The sequence below is a fragment of the Octodon degus genome, unplaced genomic scaffold (assembly GCF_000260255.1).
Source record: "Octodon degus isolate 3935 unplaced genomic scaffold, OctDeg1.0 scaffold00008, whole genome shotgun sequence".
Classification (NCBI taxonomy): domain Eukaryota; kingdom Metazoa; phylum Chordata; class Mammalia; order Rodentia; family Octodontidae; genus Octodon; species Octodon degus.
Genome location: NW_004524584.1, coordinates 2,668,377 through 2,688,944, shown reverse-complemented (window position 1 = coordinate 2,688,944; position 20,568 = coordinate 2,668,377). Strand labels below are relative to the sequence as shown.

At 36.7% G+C, this 20,568-nt stretch overlaps 1 protein-coding gene across 3 annotated transcripts in view; it reads left to right on the top strand.

The window, feature by feature from the left end:
- The window catches only part of Armc8 (armadillo repeat containing 8), a 105,188-nt gene that overhangs the window by 33,514 nt on the left and 51,106 nt on the right, over window positions 1-20,568 (top strand). For all 3 annotated transcript variants that reach the window (XM_004624982.2, XM_023704991.1, XM_023704987.1), the window contains 7 exons: window positions 3,879-3,971; window positions 4,915-4,995; window positions 6,858-6,933; window positions 7,030-7,120; window positions 8,236-8,296; window positions 10,291-10,491; window positions 19,143-19,238. In XM_004624982.2, coding sequence (XP_004625039.1) covers window positions 3,879-3,971; window positions 4,915-4,995; window positions 6,858-6,933; window positions 7,030-7,120; window positions 8,236-8,296; window positions 10,291-10,491; window positions 19,143-19,238 — 699 coding nt within the window. The remainder of the gene's footprint in view (window positions 1-3,878; window positions 3,972-4,914; window positions 4,996-6,857; window positions 6,934-7,029; window positions 7,121-8,235; window positions 8,297-10,290; window positions 10,492-19,142; window positions 19,239-20,568) is intronic.

Genomic DNA, 20,568 nt, shown 5'->3' with positions numbered 1-20,568 from the left:
AGAACTGCAGTGTGGTACACAGAATGCTCTACTATGTATGGGGAGGTCAACATTGTTCCAGCTGAAGAGCAGGGAAGAACCAGTTTCCAGGAAGCTTACTTGTCAGGTAGAACCTAAGAATACCTGTGAAGGAGAACTCAGATGTTTAGAGTCAGTCGGTGTTTAAGAGCCTCAGAAATTATGAAGGAATCTTTTAATCTGTTGATAAGACTCTTAATGAAATCTATCTAGGCCAATATTTTTTATTTATTTATTTATATTTTTTTTTGGTAGAACCGGGGATTGAACTCACGCCCTTGTTCTTGCCAGGGAAGCGCTTATTCCACTGAGCCATCTCCCCGACTCCTAAAAAGAAAGATACCTTTTTTTTTGTGGTACCGGAGATTGAACTCGGGACCCTGTGCTTGCCAGGCAAGCACTTATTCTACTGAGCTATCTCCCCAACCTTTTTTTTTAATGTATTTTTTGGGTGATACCAGGGATTGAACTCAGGACCTTGTGCTTGCCAGGCAAGCACTTATTCCCCTGAGCTATCTCCCTGGCCCCCAGGCCAATATTTTTAAATCCTCAGTAAAAGATACATTTTCCATTGCTTTGTCATATACATATGAACTCATTTGTGTATGTTTGAATCCTGAGACAAATATCACAGCAGTTACACAAATGTGATGCCCTCTGCTTTCTATTTTGTTATTTTTCATTTTCTTAAACATGCCAGTTGTGATTCTGATCTTACTTGAAGAATCAGGTGTCAAATTGGATACATAGGGCTGACCAGATAGCTCAGCGGACTAAAGCACCTGCTTAGGCAGAGCGCAAAGGCTGAGGTTTGATCCTGAGCATGCACACCAGCCCTGCCCCCAGGGTATGCTGAGACAGCAATTGAGACTGGGTGTTGTGGCGCGTGCCTGTAATCCTAGCACTTGGGAGGCCGAAAATAGGAGAATCACTACTAGTCCAGTCTATGTAGTGAAACCCTGTACACCAAAAATCAGAGATCTTGAGGTCTTGGTCAAGACTATAAGCCAAGGTGGCATGGGAACAGCAAGTGTGGAGAGGGGGCCTGTCCTATGACTTCATAGTCCATCCTTTCTTTATTAGACACATACTCTCTGTCCTCAGTGATACATGTGACCTGTAAGTGAGATTTGTGGATCACTTTACTTAGTAGTGTCTAAATTATGAAACATCTTAATCTCATACCTCAGAATTTTGTGTGACAGTCTTTGAGAAATCATGACTCTTAAATCTATGGATTATTTACTATAATAGTTCTCAATTGAGCATATCCCAAAATTACTTGGAGGATTTGTTAAACACAGATTACTGAATCCTATTCTATAGAGTTTCTGATGAGTAGTCAGGTATAGAGCCCACAAGCTTTCACTTCAGGTCTGTGGTGTGTATTCTACTCAGAGCATTCCAGAGAGGGGGTCTTTACTAGTATGATTCTGTTTCCCTGAAATCATATTGTCATCTTTGAAAAGAAATTAAGTCAATCATCTGTCTGCTGTACTCTAGGAATTTCTCACCCACCACAGCCCAGGGATAATAGATGGAGTAATCAATATTAGCCAGCTGTTTGAACTCTTTCTTCTCTCTCTAAACTGATTCATGTCTCACTAATGGATCACAGTGCATAGTTTAGAAAAATCCAGTGTAGGCCAGTTTAACTTTTTTATATCACGGCAATTAAGACCCAGGGAGGTTAAATTTACAGAGAGATACTCTAAATTATGCAATGTCTCCATTTGATGCCTCAGAGATTTTTTTATACCTCAGGAACAGTAAAGAATCCTAAAAGTGCTAGATGGAGGGATAACAAACAGAGAGCAGCCTTTCAGTGTAGTTAACTGACTGGTTGCTATGTAACTCACTAGTTGTAAGTAGCAAGTCAAGCACTAACTAGAGACAAAGGACAGTCTAGTCGGAAAAGGATAGGATTTCTAATTTCAAATCCTGTTGATCACATGGGTAACTTGGGCAATTATGTAACTGAGTTTTGGGGGAATTTTGTTTGTTACTTATTTTTGTTTTGTGGTTATTAGGGGTTTGAACCCAGTACCTTCTCACTTTTTAAAAATTTTGAGTCAGGGTCTCACTAAATTATATAGACTAGGCTCAAATTTACAATCCTCTTGTCTCAGCCTCTCAGAGTGTGAGGATTACAGATGTACACTACCATACCCAGTTTATTGAACTGTTCTTTGCCTTATTCAATCATCTGTAACTGAAGATATTTAAACAGAGTTGACAGATGGCACAGTTGTGCAGATATGGGATAAGTAATGTTGAAACTGGGGACCAAGAGAACAATAGAGGAAAGGAAGAGGTGGAAATAACTTATAGAGGTTGATAATCTTTTTTATTTACTACCTGTTCTGTCTTTGCTGCTCCTTCCTTCCAAGTTTTCTGTCAGTTGAACCAGCTTCCCCTCCACCAACCTAATCTTTTCATTTTTTCTTCCTTTTCTTACTACTTATTTAGTGCTTGACTTTGGGGTTTTCTGAGTTTTACATTAAAAAAAAAAAAAAAAACTTATCACAACAGAAGGCAATGCTAACAAATGGGAAAATGATTCCACTTTTAGAGAATCAGTAGCTCTTTATTTTTCTACTTTTATACATCCCATCCATTTGTGTATATATGTGTATATGTATATGCTAGGTTTAAAGTTTGCACTTTGTGAATGCTAAGTAAGTATCTAAAGCCCAGCCTTTGTCATTCTTTTATTCCTTGCCCCTGTTATCATTTGTGAGGATTTTCCAATTGTGTCTGTGGACCAGAAAAATAAGCCTTTTTGTGGAGCTGGTTAGGATGCAGACTCTTAGATGCTACGTCAAACCTACAGAATAAGAATGTGTTAAAGAATAACATCCCAACCCTTGCAACACCTTTGACTACAAAGCTTCAGCTCAGACTTTCTGACCTGTGCTTCAGGCACAGTTCTCTTTCAATGTGTCACTTTTTTTGGCATTATATGAGGAATTCTTGGAGAATCAGTTGCAGCAGGGCAGGTTGAGTCATTTCTTTCCTATGCCACCATCTAATTGTCAGCAGCAGACAAATAGTGAGTTTTGTGTGAACAGTTGCTAATCATGTAAATTGTCTTGTGTAGACTGGAAATAGCTAAAGTCATTTTTATAAGAGATTATAGTAGTTACTATTCTCACTATAACATCTTGATATCAGAGTTATCCAGTTTTTATGTAGTAATTCTTGCTTATGAGCTCTTGTGTATCTTATTAATCACATTTTTGTTTTAGATCTGATTTCTGTCAAGTCTTAATTGAAATGAAATTGTTATATTTTGATAGTTTATTAAAAAGGAAGGTTCATGCTAATATCGATTAGAGGGTTTTTTTCCCATTTCTTGTGCTGTAAGTGACTACTTTGAAGATGAGAGGACAGTATACAATGTATTAACTGTTGCTATTCTCCTATTATTATTTTTTTTCTCCTATTATTTTGTCATGAATTTGTTTTACTTTAAGATTAAAAAATAGAGATTGTTATATTTTGGGAATATAGGCCTTTTTATGGGAGAGAGTTTGAATTTCTTGTCCTTATATTTCATTTTGGACAATAAATATTAGAAGAACAAAGAAGTCCCTTTCTTTGTTCCTTGTCTAGACAGTTTCTTTCCTGTGCCACCATGGCCATGTTGCTTTTGTTCTGCTCTGTTCCTCAACATACTACCATTTCTGCCCATGGCTTGTGCTCTGAGTAACTGCTTTGAAGATGAGATGACAGTACGCAATGCATTAACTATTGTTGTGCAGTTCTGCTCTGTGTACCTGATCATGGAAATGCTCTGGCAAATGTATGCACAGTGTCTTAGTTTGTTGTTGTCATTCTGTGCTTTCCTTTCCCTCCAGGATGCCACAGTGATACCACACCTCATGGCACTGCTGAGCAGGTCACGCTATACCCAGGAGTATATCTGTCAGATCTTCTCACACTGCTGTAAAGTAAGAACCAGAGTTGATGTTCTCTATAATGTGACATTTAGGTGCTCATAAGAGATGTACTGGGGCTGGTGAGATGGCTCGGTGGTCTAAAGCACCTACTTAGAACAAGCTTAGCAAAGCACAGGGACCATGGTTCAATCCCCCAGCACCACATGCCAGCCAGCCCTGCCCCCTGGTGGGCTGAGCTGGCCACACACACGCACACACACACATAAATAAATAAAATTTATAAAAAAAAAAAAAATAAGAGATGTACTATATCTGTGTGTCCTTCCAGAGATAATCTATACATATATGGATAGATTTATTAAAGAATAAAACAGGCTACTAATAATATTTATTAACATCCTTCTAAATTGTTGCCATCTCTTCAGCAGTTAGTTACTTGGCTTTCTGAGACCTGTTTTGGGGAGTTTAACACCACAAGAGCTCATGTCTTTCCATCCAGTAGCTGCTACTTTGCTAATCAGTAGGTACATGTAGCTTGATTTGCAGAAAAACAAAAAGAGAAACTTGTTCAGAACCAAAGGATACAGCTGGGTTTTAGAATTTCCTCTGGGTAGTAATCAATCCTGAGTTGTAAGAATGATAGTGTCACTCTTTCCTTGGGCATATAGGAGAATGATACATGGAATGCAGAACTCACAGTACCTGTTAGCTGTGGAAATGTGCTGTGTAATAATCAGAAAGGCCTGTTCCAGGGTAAATTCTTTGTTCCCTTCCTTATTTAGGGGAGGCAAAGAGATAGCAGTTGTAGAACTGGGCCAAGGTCAGATTTGGCAGTCCCTTCTAGGTCCAAAAATAATGTTTGCCCTGCTTTTTGGGATAGAGTTTTGCAAGCAAAGAGTAACTGAGAAATTCTACACTGTAATGCATCTAGCTTTCTACATTTAGATGAATGTGATTTTATTAACTTTCTGTATTATTGTTTCTTTTCTTACAGGGGCCAGATCATCAAACAATTTTATTTAACCATGGTGCAGTTCAGAATATTGCTCACCTACTAACCTCACTGTCCTATAAAGTAAGATGCTAAAAATATGGATACTTTTTTATCCTGTTTTTGGTGTATAGAAAGAGGCCCAAATATTTTATTGCTTCTTTGATAGGCATTGTGATCAGTAGTATTTTATCAGTAAAATGGGATTTATGCTACTTATTAATGTCCTTTTATTGAAAAAAAGTTGCCCTTCTGTCTCCATTTTTTTCCCAAGGTATGGTTGTGCTAATGATTTTCACCTGTTAAACAGTTACTTCAAGTCTTGCCGGTTAGGTTTCAAGCTACTGCTTGAGGTGATGCTTTCAAATATGAGTGGCTGGCTGTATCAGGAAGGACTGTAGATTTCTTATTTGAAGCCCTTTTTAGCTATAGTGACTCAAATTCATACCACATACCCATATATAAATCAACATTTAAAATGTATTCTGTTTTGTACTTTGAGTTCAAAAGTCAAGAATTTTCAGCTTTAGGCACTGAGTTCCAACTTTGGGCATTTGTTATTGTCTGACTACCAAGTTTAAGCAAATATTGGAACATTCTACTTGTGTCACAGTAGAACTGGATATAGCGGAATTGGGAAGCATTTACTTGCTCTTTTGGTCTGTAGCTTTATTTCAAGTAAGACCTGCTAATATGTCTGTTTTCCCTACCTCAGACATCTGAAGTTTGGTCTTCATGGAGAGAATTCACAAGGATAGGAATAGGAATAGAGACAGTCTGAAACCAACCAGAGGCAGGAGAAGGATGTATATATTAAAACTACTTGCTCTGAGACCTAAATAAGTTAGCACTTACACATTAAGAAACAGTGATTCAGGCAGCTGTTTATTGTCCTATCGCTTCTCCATTCTTAGGTTTCATGAGTCTCCTGGTTTTTTTCTCCATTTCTAATCCTTTCTGCAGTAGACTTTAACAAATGTTAAAATTTAGCAATTGTAGAGGGGAAAGTTATTACCTGTGACATCTATTCTGTGGTTTCCCTGTGGGGACGTGCTAGTGCTGTAGAGCATTGTCCAGGTAGAAAGAGGGTTTCTACACATTCCTGTCAGTGCCTGTCAATCTCATAAGAAAGATATGTATAGACTTAGCTCAAAAATAAGGATGAAATCATTTGATGGAAACTACATGAAAAGAATGAAAACAAAGCTTTCCTAGGACTCCTGTAAATAGTAAAACATTGCCTATGATCAGGATATTGGGCTGTTTGTACCATTACAGGCCAATAATTAGTTTTAAAGAATAGTAGCACAATTCATGAATATTTTAAAATTAAATTAGTCCTACATAAACTTTTATTTTTATCATTTCCTCTGTTTTCTTTGCCTGCATTTTCTATCCCACATATATTTGTATTTCTTCACTTCAATTCTCTGGTTTATAGTTAGAGAATAAGAAATGTCCTACTTGAAAAGAACTTGGAAATTGTTACATTTCCCATCTTATAAAAGTTATATCTTATTTAATGTTCTTTTAAATTTGAGTGAAGGTTTATCTTAGTTTTAATTACTATTTCTTCCTTACTGGTTTTTCTTTTATATTGCTTCAATATTAATTTTAACATTATGTAATTATTTTCTACTGAACTCTTCAGATATACAGGAATTTTTGTTATTCCCGTGAGACCTTCTTCCAGTTGTTTTGTTTTGTTTTGTTTTCCTGGAGTGCTGGTGTTTGAACTTGGGGCCTCAACATGCCAAGCAAGTGTTATACCACTAAACTACACTCCACCCCATTTTTAGCATTTACTTATTTATTTATTTTCCATTTTTAGTTCTTTAAGCAGTGTTAGTTATTTCTTCAGAGGAAAAGTTTAGATTCTGAGACATTGAAATCATATTTCAAGAATGAAATAAATCCATGTTTTATTTGTTCATTTACTTTTACAGGTTCGAATGCAAGCCCTGAAATGCTTCTCCGTTTTAGCTTTTGAAAACCCCCAGGTATCGATGACCCTGGTAAATGGTAGGCTGAAACTTTTAGTGGCACCTCTACATGATTTCATTTTTGAACTTTGTAAATTTAAAAGATTTCTTTAATCTTTGTTTGTTTTCTTTCTAGTTTTGGTTGATGGAGAATTGTTACCACAGATATTTGTGAAAATGTTACAGAGGGATAAGCCTATTGAGATGCAGCTCACATCAGCAAAATGGTAAAAGTCAAAACAATGTGGGAAGAAAGTGTTTTATAAATATACTTTTTTAAAAATATAGAATATTTCTTGGAGTGTCCAACTTGTTAACTTCCCGTCCCCATCTTGCTTTGAGATTTTAAAATTTGCAAGTCATATGACATTCTGTTATATTAAATAGATGTGAGCTTTATATTGTTGGTTTATTACAATATGCAGAATAGTAAGTCTAATGTAGCATCTGTGACTACAGAAAATTATTCCATCTTCAACCTGCTTACCTTGTATTTCAGTTGAAATAAAACAGAATTTAAGGGTCAGCCAGATTGCTCAGCAGACAAAAGTGCCTGGTTAGGTAGACTCAGGCATCAGGGTTCCATCCCCAGCGTGCTATGCCAGCCCTACCCCCACAATGAGATGGTGATTGAGACTGGGCTTGGTGATGTGCACTTGTAATCCAGTGCTTAGGAGGCTAAAAACAGGAAGATCACTCTGAGTCCGATCTGTGTAGTGAGACCCTGTAGGCCCTGTACTACATACATAAACAAAATTAAAAAAAAAAAAAAGAAACAAAACAGTTACATTAAATGTAACCAACATATGGTAATGTTAAGAGAGGAAAATGCAAAGATAGAGAAATATGGAGGGAGAAATGCAGTTACATCATCAATACATTAACAGACTGAACACCTTTTGTTAAGGATTCTATGCTAATTGTCTAATAGAGAACTGAGTTTTTTTAGATGAGTCACTCTGGACTGTTTTTTTGCTAAAAAGCAAAACTGTTTTGCTTTTTATGTGTTTTTGTTTGTGATTTTTTTTTTTTTGTCTTCAAAACTAAGCTTTTCCTTTGTTAGTAATATGACATAGTTTTTTTAAAAAGTTTTAACAAGCTTCACAGTAATGATAATAGCCTGAGAGACTTCAGTCCTATTCAATATGATTAGAAGAATTTTACTAATACCTGGCATACTAGTTATGTGACTAAGCATCAGATAAGTAATATCAGAATCTCCCTGAAAATAAATGGTAGTACTTGATTTGTTGTTATTGCCTTACAATCCTAGAGGCAAATAATTATTCTTTTAAAACCTTAAATCTTAAGCACTAACTTAGTTTCTGTCATTTTATTCCAGTTTAACTTATATGTGTAGAGCTGGAGCAATTCGGACAGATGACAGCTGTATCGTATTAAAGGTAAGCTAATTAATTCTCTGAAAAACATGAAAATTATATAGTGAGATATATATGTTGATATGAATATTGGCACTGCTATTTCTTTTTATATGTTTATCTTCATGGTTTGTGTGTATAACATAAAATAATACTAAAATATCATGCTTTCTTTTCAGTAGGATGTCATGTAGATTTTAAAAATGGTTTTAGATATATTTGGAGCATCAGATATGTCTAAGAGTGTGAAATACTTGTTTCCGTATCACAATTATTTTCTTTTTCTGGTAAATAGAAGGATAAGGAAATTATAAAATTCAAGTGAAATGAAAGATATATTTTAATCTTTGATTTTCAGTTTACTGCACAGTCTTATACACAGTTTGCCAGTTCTACAGATAAAAACTTCATGTTGCCCTCACAGCTATAAAAAGTTTAATGTGACATTAAGTAGCATACTAAAACAACCATCATCATTGTGGTCTAACAAATGTACACCTGAACTAAAGAAAACTTGGACAAGACCTCATCCCTGAAAGTTCTGAGAACTAAATGCTGATTTTACTACCCTCACTGACTCACTTGATACCCTTTATTCTTTTGTTGGCTCAGACTCCTGATTATAAAAATAAAGGCAATAATTCCCAGTCATCTATCTCACAGTGATTTTGAGTAGCAGTATGTCTTTGTTAACATGGATTATACTACTTGTGAGTTTTTTAAGTCAATTTGTTTAATGTTTATTTTCAGGAAATTTTTTATTAAGCATTTAAGCAGAAATATTAAATTTCAGTATATTAAATTTCTTATTTGCTATCAAGAACAAAGCAAGTAAAATAAAATTGATCATGGTATTTTATAAGGGGAATCCTCATTATCACTGTTCAGGAATAAAAGAGTATTATGACTATTTTGCTTTAGTCTTCAGTGAAGAGAATCAATTTACTGAAGAGATCCGAGGATCTCCTAAGTAAACAGCTATACAAGTTTTAGGGCTACTGTACAAGTCATTGGTTTATTTACTTCTTTTAAGCTTTATTATTATTAGAAGTCTCTATGTATTATTTGCAAACATTAAATTCAAAACTTGATGAATTTATGGTGTCAATAAATTAGTAGCCAGGGAAGGAATTAGTATTCCCTTCTGTAACCTATAATTGAATTATAAAGCCTAATAGGAAACAGTAGTCAATAAAAAAAATGCTAAGTTCTGTGGTGAAGGGATAATAGAAACTTACGAAATAGCATAATTAAAGAAGGCTTTCTATAATTCTAACACTTCAATTTCTGCTTTGACATTATTCTTGAAATTGGATTTATCATCCCCGGAAATAGTAAATACACAGAATGTTTTTATTGAAAGCTTAATATAAATAAATTGCTAAGATAATCGCCAAGATTTTTGAAGGATCTCAGAAGTAAAACTGAACTAGTGGATACCACTAGATCATTTCAGCAAGTTCTTGGGAAAACCTAACAACTGGGATTGATGCATTTCACTCACATTTTAGGAGAGTTGTTGGACTCTAAAAAAGGTAAGATCATTAAACTTTTAAAGTTGTGTTTTGGCTTTGCGACTATAAATATTAATCACCAAAACAGAAAATAAAAGGTATCTCAACCATCTATTTGCTAAGGAAAGGACAGCATACTTTTAAAGTACTAGATCTCTGTTAGGTAAATAAACTTGTAGGTGCAGAACCATCAGATATAATTTTTTAGGGATTCCTAAAAGTATTTTATAAGGTTTTCAACAAAGCTTCAGTCTTATTACAAAAGTTTATTAGAGCTTCTACTAATCTGGTTGGTATAAGAGTTTAATGTGTCAGTGCAAATGATTAGTCTGCACTGAATTTTGGTTTGCATTTTAATATTTTTTGTCTCTGAAAGTCAATACAGGAGATACTTAATCATAAACAGAACTTCTAGTACAGAACATTGAGTTGATTCGCCATTATCCTCTTCATCAAAGTTTTTCCTTTGACAAAAAACAAATAATTTATCTCCCTACCTTTCAGACATTGCCTTGTTTGGTTCGGATGTGCAGTAAGGAAAGATTACTAGAGGAGAGAGTTGAAGGAGCTGAAACACTCGCATATTTGATTGAGCCAGATGTGGAGCTACAGAGAATCGCTAGCATTACTGATCACCTCATTGCCATGCTTGCTGATTATTTCAAGTATCCCAGCTCAGTGAGTGCCATCACTGATATAAAAAGGGTATGTTCTGTTTTACTTTTTAGCAGCTGAGAAGAGGAATCTTTAGTTTTTCTTACTGCTAACAATTTTGAACTAGTTGATAATTATAGCTCAAAGACCTTTTAAATAAAGGAATCTTTTGTCTTTGTTAAACATAGATGATACTACTTGTGAATTTTTAAAGCTAATTTGTTTAATGTTTATTTTCGGGAAATTTTTTATTAAGCATTTAAGCAGGAAAAGAAATTGCATCCTTGGCTCCTAAGTAAACCTCTAAAGTAGTGGGGTCTCTGCACTGGCTCTCATTATATCACAGAATCATGTCAGTTGCTATATTTTCATGCTGTAGGTCAAGGGTGATTTCATTTTACAATCCACTGCAATCTTTCTTTCTTGCTACATTTTCCCATTTTCTCTTTCCTTTTTTCAGTTTATATTGGGGTTTGGGGCTGCTAGAGAAGGCCAGTGCACCACTTACTAGTTTGGGATCACCAAGAACCAAATAGTGCGAACTTTTTCTGAAAATATAAGTTCCTTATAATTGACAGGTAACTGCTTTTACTTATTTCCTCACAGCCTGTTTGCCATACTCATTTCTGTAAACATGAGAGATTTCACAGAGGAAAATTATTTAAAGAGGTCATGGTAGAGCATTGCTTCTTTTTGTTAGTCAGCACTCAGGACTGTTTTGTAATTATGGCTGTTTTGATGCCAGTAGTCTCACTGATGATCATTCTCTTGACCTTCCCCATGCTTTGAATTTCCTAAACTTTATTTAGCAGGCAGCAGTGCAGCTAACACTTAATGTTATAAATAGACTATTAAAATTGGTCTTTTCTCTATCTTAGGAAGGGTAGAAAGTAACATTGACATTTGCACTAGTAATGTATACTGCTTTTCATTTTAAAGTTATATGTCTGTTCTTTCTTCAGTAATGTTGTTCATCTAGTAAAGGTGACAAAAAAGCCTTCTCTATAGCCTCATAATCACTCTTGAGTTTATTCCCTTGACAAGGTAGAGAATGTTTTGCTGGGCAACAGGCTAAGGAAACACAGCTTTAAGAACTGCTAGTGTATGAATGTACAGTTCATTTAACTAAAATTTAGGAGCTCATCCTTGCTGGTAGAGTTTTTCCATTTCATTTCTACCATAGTAAAACCAGAATAATAACCTTCTTAAAGACCTTCTGTTGCCAAATTTGAGTAAGTTTTATCGTATTTAATTTTGGCAGTAGATTATCCAAGGGATTCTGATTATAAAAGTGCAGATAGCTTGTAAAGAAAATGTCTCACCTGTAAAAAATGTGTGATTTTTATGTTAGATTAGCCCAAATCAATATAATAATGCATAAATAATGGCTAAAATGTAGTTAAGACTTTATGATTATTTTAGAACTTAACCAAAAATAAGTATTGTATATTGTAAAGCTCCTCCCATAATCTATCAGTGCCTGTTTTTCATCTAAACACTTGTGAAACTACTCCTTAAGAATTCCTTTAGAGCTACCGTAAATGAGTTTTTATATTCTACTTTGTGTTTTATGGAGTTTTTCTTACACTAAATGATGTTACCCAGGTAGATTTTTTCCTATCTTCATAAGCCACAGTCAGTGACAACTACCTTAAAACTCTTTAGTTGTTGAAGTTGTATAGCTGTCAAGTTTTTCTAGTTAATGTGCCAGTTCTTTAGGAAAAAAATTTTTTTTTAATTTATGTATTTGGTACAGGGTCTCACTACACAGCTTGAACTCCTAGTGATCCTCCTGTTACCAGCCTCCCCAGCACTGGGATTAGAGGCGTGCATCACCATACCCAGACTTGGTCACCAGCTCAGTGAGCCCAGGGACGGGGCTGGCGCAGCATACAGTACCAGAGATGGAACCTGAGTCCCTGTGCTTGCCTGAGGAGGCACTTAGTCTACTGAGCTATCTTGCTGGCCCTTCTTTTTAGGAAGTTTTGAAAGAAAGTCTTAGAATGTTGCGAATAGCACCTAAAACGTGGAATAGTATTAATCTGTCCAAGGTAACGCCTTCAGAAAAAGAGGTACTCCTTTGGATCAATAAGTTATGGCTTTTAGTTTCAAATTATATTATTAATAATATATCAGTTTATATGATATTATAGTCATTAAAAGTACTTGAAGATATACCTCTTTTATTTTCTGGTAGTTTGTGGATAAATCAGACTTATGGTAGAATTGATAACTTAGCCATATATGTATGTTAAAAGTACTATTAATTGCATTACAATAAGTTTTCTAAAAATCTAAAGCAACAAGAAAAAAAAATGCCCTGAACATGTTAGATAATCTTTTTTTTTTTTTATGAGCAGAATACATTTATTGAGAGAAAGAAAGCTCCTGTCCCAAGAGAGAGGGACAGGAGGGGGGGCCCGAGCCAGTAGTTTCCCGGGAAGCTGTCTCTTCCAGGGATTTTTATAGTGTAAAACCATGAGGGGCTAAGGTAGAGAGAATGGGAACTCGCTTAAGTGGGCAGGAGGTGAGACAAAACTATGGTCAACCAATGGGATTACAAGCACCATTGCTCTGGTAAAACTGATTAAATACAGTATCAAATGGGAAAGCGAGTCACATAGCAAGCGGGCACGAATACAGAACAGGGTCTCTTCCTGTTGGGGGCTGGGCTACTGATTCATTTGGGCTCTTTCAAGTTGATTGATACTATTTAGTATATCAATCCCTAATGCCCATCCCTAGGGAAGTATGTAGCTGTGCTTCCTCTTTTTGTCTTGGCCTTCAAGTGTGGCCCATATGGGAGTGTCTGTCTCTTCCAAGTTGCAAAGTCATCTTGTCTTCCATCTTGTCTCCTTGAGGGCCTGGCCCTGTCTGACTGCCTATAATATTTCTGTCTAACTCAACTGCCTGCAACATTCCACTCCCCCCCCCCCCAAAGAAGTAACCCGAACTGCCGTGAGGGAAATATGGGCGATGACCGCTCTGGCTTCTTCAAGCTGAAACAGGTCATAGTTGTTGACCGGTAGTCAGATATATTCTTCAGAGGTTCTGTCTAAAGGCCCTTAATAGACACCACACATTTTCATTACAGCTTTGACTCTGAAGACAAAGGCAAAGAAACTATTAAACATACATTGGCCAAAGAAAAACACTAGTCAGAACATTTTTTAGGTCCATTAGCAGATATCTCTTAAATGTGAGGTTTAATGCTTTTATCTTCCATGGCCATTGGGTACTGTCTTAAACAAACTGCCCTTTCTTATTATTACTGGGGAACATGAATTACCGGGCATAGGGAAAACAGTATTTTCCCATTTGCAGGTGGGCCACTGGCTGGGTAACTACTGACAAATCTGTATAAGCAGTCTATTGAAAATTTAACAGGATTTCTCCTTATATTGGCAGTTAACATGGGTTCCCTCAGACTGAGAGGGAAGACACATGACCACCTCAATCTGAAACTTTCTCTGACTCCATCATAAACACTTTCTTTTTTCTTCTCTAGCAGCTGTGGACATTTACCTTCTTTCCTGTAGGCTGCTAGTATCCCTGTTCTCATTTTCCATCTATAATTCCATTTTGTATCCTTTTTACTATGAAACACCTCAACTGAGACCAATTCATTCCTGAAAACTCTTCTTCTACAACTTGTGTCAGAAATCTTGGGCCCACTGAGCAACATGGTTTTAGATTTTACCTGCATGATTACCTGGGTTTTGGTATCTTCTAGAAATAACAAATTATCTGAGAGATTAGAACATATATAATCAGAGCATGAACATTCGAGCTAACAGGTACATTTATAAACCTTTTTGAGATCTAGCAATCATAACTCACTAGCTCTTAGACCCTTTTATTCATGGAGTCCTGACAATTTGCTGTAAGTCCTTCTAGCTTCAGTTAAGAGAGGTCACATGTGTATTAACTATCAGCATGAAATACTGGAGTTATATTAAAAATCAACCAGGCTTATATACTCATCATGAAATACAAAGCATTTAGTCATATTAAACTAATGTCCCATTCAGTGTCTTGGATATGGCCCCCATGGTAAGCAAGGGGCACTGCCAAGGGATTTTTCCTTTCAGTGCTGTGGCTTTGAGTTTTACATCACAAATACAACACCTGGCTCTGTCTGTAGGCCCAGAGCTATTGGACACTGCATAAGCCAGTTTCTTTAGAACATTTTTACACTGACAGGTTGTTATCTGTCCTTGGGAATCTGTTTTAACTAGTGAAATATTTTAAGTCTTACACATGAATAACAATATATTACATTTGTAAAACATCAGTCTCAGCACCATCATTTAGTAAGCAATCTGAATATATTGCATTACGTCAGTTACAGCTAAAGCAATATATCTTCTAAAGTCTGTTTCTATTGAGGTACGATGACTGGAAGGAAAGTCAGAGTTGGAAAAGGACAAAGAAACTTGTGCCAATGTCCAGCAATAGGCTTTCTTTTCCCTTCTATAGTCATGATTACTCAGGGCTCCTCTGTGGAGATGAAAGGTAGAGGTAACAGTCTGGCCAGAGGGAAGAGGCAGGCCTGGCCCTTCAGTCCTACCGGACCACCTGGGAAGCTGAGTCTGAGCTCTGGGTCCTCTGCCTCAGAGTACAGTCTCACTTTTAGTGGCTGCCTTGGCAGTCAGAGCATGGCTTGTGGGCCTCTTAAGGTAGTCCCTCTTATGTGGGCCTGGCTTCTGACAGCAGTAGCAAATGAACGTCATCATTGTTGAGCTCTTCTTGGAGCCAAGAGAATCAGACTTAGAGTCTGTTTGGAGGCCACAATAATAGTGGCCATTTTTTATCTCTTTGCTTTCTCTCCTTGCTCTTCTCCCAGTTCCAATTATAGGACACTTAAATAGTTTTTACCATAGTATGAAATGAGTGGTACGGAGCAAAAGCTATCATTTGTAGCCCTTTAACTTATCTGTAAGAGTAATCTGTCTGTCTCTTGAATTAACATCTCACAAAGTATGCTTTACCAGTCCCTCTATTAAACATTTAAGGAAATCAGAGGGGTGTTCCTCTTTTTCCTGATAAATAGCTAACATTTAATAACTGAAGGCTTGATTCTAGTTTTTAGACCTTGAAGAATACACACTTGAAAGAAAATATCTTTTTCATTTTTCTGCCTGGCTATTAGCAGCAGGGCTCTGACTGGTTGGGCTCCAGTGGGAACAAATAATTCTACTGGTTGTCTATCTTTTGAGTCCTTACAGCAATATAATATTCCTCTCCAAATGTAATAGCACCTTGTAAGGCTGCCTGCTTTTCATAGAAGTCAAAGCTTGGTTTAAGATGAATATTACATCTTTCCAATCTAGTTCCTAAGTCTGAATAAATCCTCCAAAAGACATCAGTGAACTTATCAGGGTCATCTAAGCACATGAACTCTGGAAGTTCCAAATTTCCTATTTACTTCTTTAAAAGGTATTGTCCTTGAGGAGCTTGCATAAACCCAGCTAAGAATGGGTATAGCCTTGTAGAGGCCTGGATTATAGCTGTTTTAGAAATCCACACCCTCTAAACTAGAAAGACAAATAGGGGAAACCTTACTTTCACCAATGGTGGGCAGGGCTGAACTGCCTGGTTCTCCTATTGCTCACATCTGTATTTTAAAACTTAAATAACAATGACCTTTTTAATGCAAGCAAAATCTAAATATAAGACAGACATTTTTACCATTTTCCTTTTTACATCATCTTTTGAGTTATAAACTAGCATCACAGTTGATACTTTCCTCTTCATTTTATTTAAACGGCTCTTTTTAACATGTAAGGATCAAACGTCTTCCGGTGCCTGATGAAGCACACTCTAAAGGAGTAAGAGACTTTGACTGTGAGATATCCTGGAATTCAATAGAAATTACCTTTTGGGGCGTCCCCACCTTTTTTCTAATTGATTCCTCCATCTAGGCGTCCCCGAGTAGCCCTTTCCAGAGCAGGTGGATGCTCCTGTTGGAGAGAAGGGAGACAAGATCCCACCAGCCTATCCACCCTCGAACTAGCGCATTATTCCTATCTCCTGAAACATCTCACAAACCCTTTACTTACTTTTATTGACTATTTGTAAGTTACAATTGGTCTAGTGACCTGAATGTCCACAGAAGGAAGCATTAACTATGGCATAAAAGGTCAGGTAGAAGTGAGCACTTCTCAGGCTACAAAGAGCACTTCTAGAAATAGATAGAACCATTGACTGGAGAGATTTGGCCCTGTGCACTGAACCAATCTCCAGACACTTGATTTCCATCTGATCACCTAGATAAACATTTCTAGCAACTGAACAAGATTTAACCTTGAAGCTCACAGGTGAAACTTATATTTGACATTTTACATGTTGTTAAAGACAATATAGCTGGCAAAAATCTTACTCTTAGTTAACACATAAGGCACAGATGCAAACTTCCCCTGATAACCACTATTGTAAACTGTTTCAGCTTTATTTCTGAAATAGTGACCCATTAACTTGTTCTACTGAAAAGCTCAGGTAGAAGTCCTACTTTACTAGCAGAGAGAGAAAGTACAATAGGTAAGTGGAGATCTTTCAGTGATCAGGAGCCAGTTTCCACCAAGGAACCTTTGGGTTTGGCGCCTTCTCCCTTCAGGCATTCTCGGTTTCTTTTGGCCCACAAAACCAGAGATGTCTCCAGAAAGGAATCCAGCAGTTTCTTTGGTCAGAATTCCATCAGCCATAGGCTTCAATGGGGATTCACCAAAGAACAGCTGGGGAAACCTGTCCTCTGCTTCAAAGAGTGGCAGCTGCTCTAAGAGCATTTACTAGCCGACAGAGTAACCATTGTTTATAAGTTCTATAAGGGATAGCTACAAGCCTGAACAAGATTACCTAGTGCTTTACATTAAAGGCTTTAAAGTCTACAACTTATCTCTTATGCACAATGATAACTAGACCTAGGAGGAAAGTTTGAATCTTCCCTTACACTAAATGTGTTTTGGTCCCATAAGTGTGCTGCTTTTGGAGATAGCTCCTTCTGGTGTCACCCAGAAGTCGGTTCTCTCCACTGTGTCTCAGGTTTAGCCTCCCGAAAGGGACCTGCCCAGAACACTAATCCAGGACATGGCTTTTATATGTGTCCTCCTGGACAGGCATAGTCCTCTTTGTCTCATCTGACCCAGAGATGGGGTATGTGTCCTTTTTCTAAAATGACTTCTCTGTCTTCGGTGTTAATAAACACTTTTTCTAAGGGCTTCACTTAGTTGGAATGGTCAGAGTTTTCCTAATTTTACATGCCTCTAAAAAGGAAAGTACAAAGAGGTAAGAAAATTAGGAATAAAGTTAAAGCAAGGAAACTGAAACAGATCAGGCCTGACATTCCCTCTAGCGTGTAGAGGGGGATCAGAACCAGTCCATCCCAGTGAAACCTGTCCTCCAAGTCTTTAAGAACGGTTGCCAACCTAATGTCATTTGACTGGCAAAAGGAGTCCCGTGTTTCATATATAAGCATGTATATTTTCTAAGTCCGACCTGGCTAAAAGGTCCCATTTTACAGAAGTTTATATAAAATCCACTAGGAGGCTAACTAACGTTACTCTAATGCTAAGGCCTAAACTCAAGCAAGGAACCAGAACAGCTAGTCAACCAGTTCAAATGCAACATATACAAGTGCAAAATAGTTATAAAATGTCCCATTAAAGAAATACAAACTTGTATCATTTTCGTATTTTAAATTAGATTTACCAACATCATTTTGACCAACATTTTAACAAAATTACATAAAGTATAAGCAATTGTAAATAATTTTAACAGTATTATGAGACAAAGTATGAACAATTAATTATGAGCAATGGGCAAAAAATTAACATTTGAAGCATAAAAATTTGTTACCTAAGCAAGTCCCAATTTAGAATTTATGAAAGAAAAGCAAACTCATACCTCCGTCCAATGATCTCGGTGGGAAACTCCAAAATGATACAGGGAGGTAAAACTGGTCTTGAGTGGGTGACCTCCAAACAATATAGGGAACCTCCAAATGACATAGGGAAAAACGATCTCTGGACCTGACCTGCACAAGTTCGTGTTCTCTAAAACCGAAGAATGAATTTTAGGAACAAACAGAGGTTATGAGCAGAATCTATTTATTGAGAGAAAGAAAGCTCCTGTCCCGAGAGAGGGACGGGGGGGGGGGAGTGGGTAGTTCCCCTAGATAATCTTAATATACAGTAATTGTTACCATAGAATATTGTTCAGAGTTTTCACAAGAGTCCCTGTTTCTATAAGCTTGTTGAATGCTGAAATTAGGCCAACATTACTCTTCATTATAAGAAAAAAAACAGTGAACTAGCATTTAGCTTATCAGCTGTAGTCTGGGGCCAGAACAGCCTCACTTTGCCTTCTTTTTGAGGGGAGCATTTCAAAGAGCTGCTACAAGCGAGCACCAGACCTACTAAAGCTACTATGTGGTAACATTACATTTTTGAGGACCAAGACATTCACAAAGGCTTTTGCATGTTGTGCAGTTTCCTCTTAGAAGTAGGCTGCATTTCAGGTTATGCTGACTCAAACACAGGAATGTCCCAGTCATGTGAGTAGAACCCCAAAATTACTAGAAAATTCAATGGCAAAAATTAATGTGTTAGTAGTTATTAACAATTTTTTCTTTATACTCAGGTGCTTTTTAATTAAAAATTTAATTTATGGACTGAGTTGGAATGTTTCTTTTGTTTCTTCTATAGCTTGATCATGACTTAAAACATGCTCATGAACTCCGCCAGGCTGCATTTAAACTCTATGCCTCTCTTGGAGCAAATGATGAAGACATCCGGAAGAAGGTGAGTCTGGGAGAGGGGCGTCCCCCAGTCCTGACAGCCAGCAGGCAGGGAGTGACATCAACCTGAAAGTCGTGAAGAGCACTAACAGTGACTGTTTGAATATAATAAAGCAGAGTGACAAAAGGCATAATTGAAGAATGAATGGGACCTGGATTTGGGGGATTGTTTGTTTTTAGAACATAGAATGGCATGGCCATGCTGGAATGACAAATAACTGGCCTGCTTTTTTTGTGTCATTAATATGAATTATTATGTTGCACATTTTTGCATGTGTTCTGATAAAAATCAATTCTAGCACTGTGAAGCTTCAGACACCTTGAAAGAACTAACACTAGAATTGTAAATGTTATTTATGGAAATACCTTCCAATGCCATTGAGAAGTTAAATCTTTATTGTACATTGTTCTTTGATATGTGGCTTAGTTTTATGTTTTTGAAAAAATTTTAATTTTAATTTTAATTTTTTTTTTGGCTACTGTGCAAGTTTAATGTGAATAAAATCTTTGTGGAATGATGATTTTATGTTTAGTGAGTGGTCATCTGAATTTTTCAGCTCTTCAAAAATGTGTCACTGGTATAGCACCCTTATAATACTGCAGTCTAGTCTAACACTGAACTCATTTCTTTATTGAATAGTTCTACGTAAGAAGTGTAGTGCTCTGACTTGGCTCCCTCCAAAAAACAAAGGTTGAAGCTCAAAAACACTTGTAGTCTAATATTCTATGGAAGGCTTTCAAAACCATCAGTGAGGAAAACCACATGTGCTATCCTTAGGAGCATTATTTATTAAACAAAGCAACTTACTGAATCTCCTCATCCATACTGGTATTTTAAAGAACACTAAGAGGGCAATCACTGAGTATTGGCATTTACCACAGCTCACAAAAGCATTTGAGGATTGTACAAAGAAATATAAAACTTTTAAGCTTGTTGAAAAAAGTTGAAAAAGAACCATCTTTAAAGATACTAAATTAGTAGCAGTAAGATCTATGAGTTTTGATTTAAAATCAGTACAAAGGGTCTGGGGAGATAGCTCAGTGGTCGAATCGCCTGTCTGGCAAGCACAAGGACTTGGGTTCAATCCCTGGGTACCTCATGCTGTGCTGCCCATGAAACTGAGCATGGTGGCACATGCCTGTAATCTCAGCACTGGGGGTGCTGAGACAGGAGGATCAGTACAAGCCTGAGCTGCATAGCAAGACCCTGTACCAAATAAATAAATAAATAAATAAATAAATAAATAAATAAATGAGTAGATAAATGCTTTTTTCAAAAATTTAAAATAAGATCAGTGCAAAAAGCACAACCATAAGATGAATGTTTTCCATGT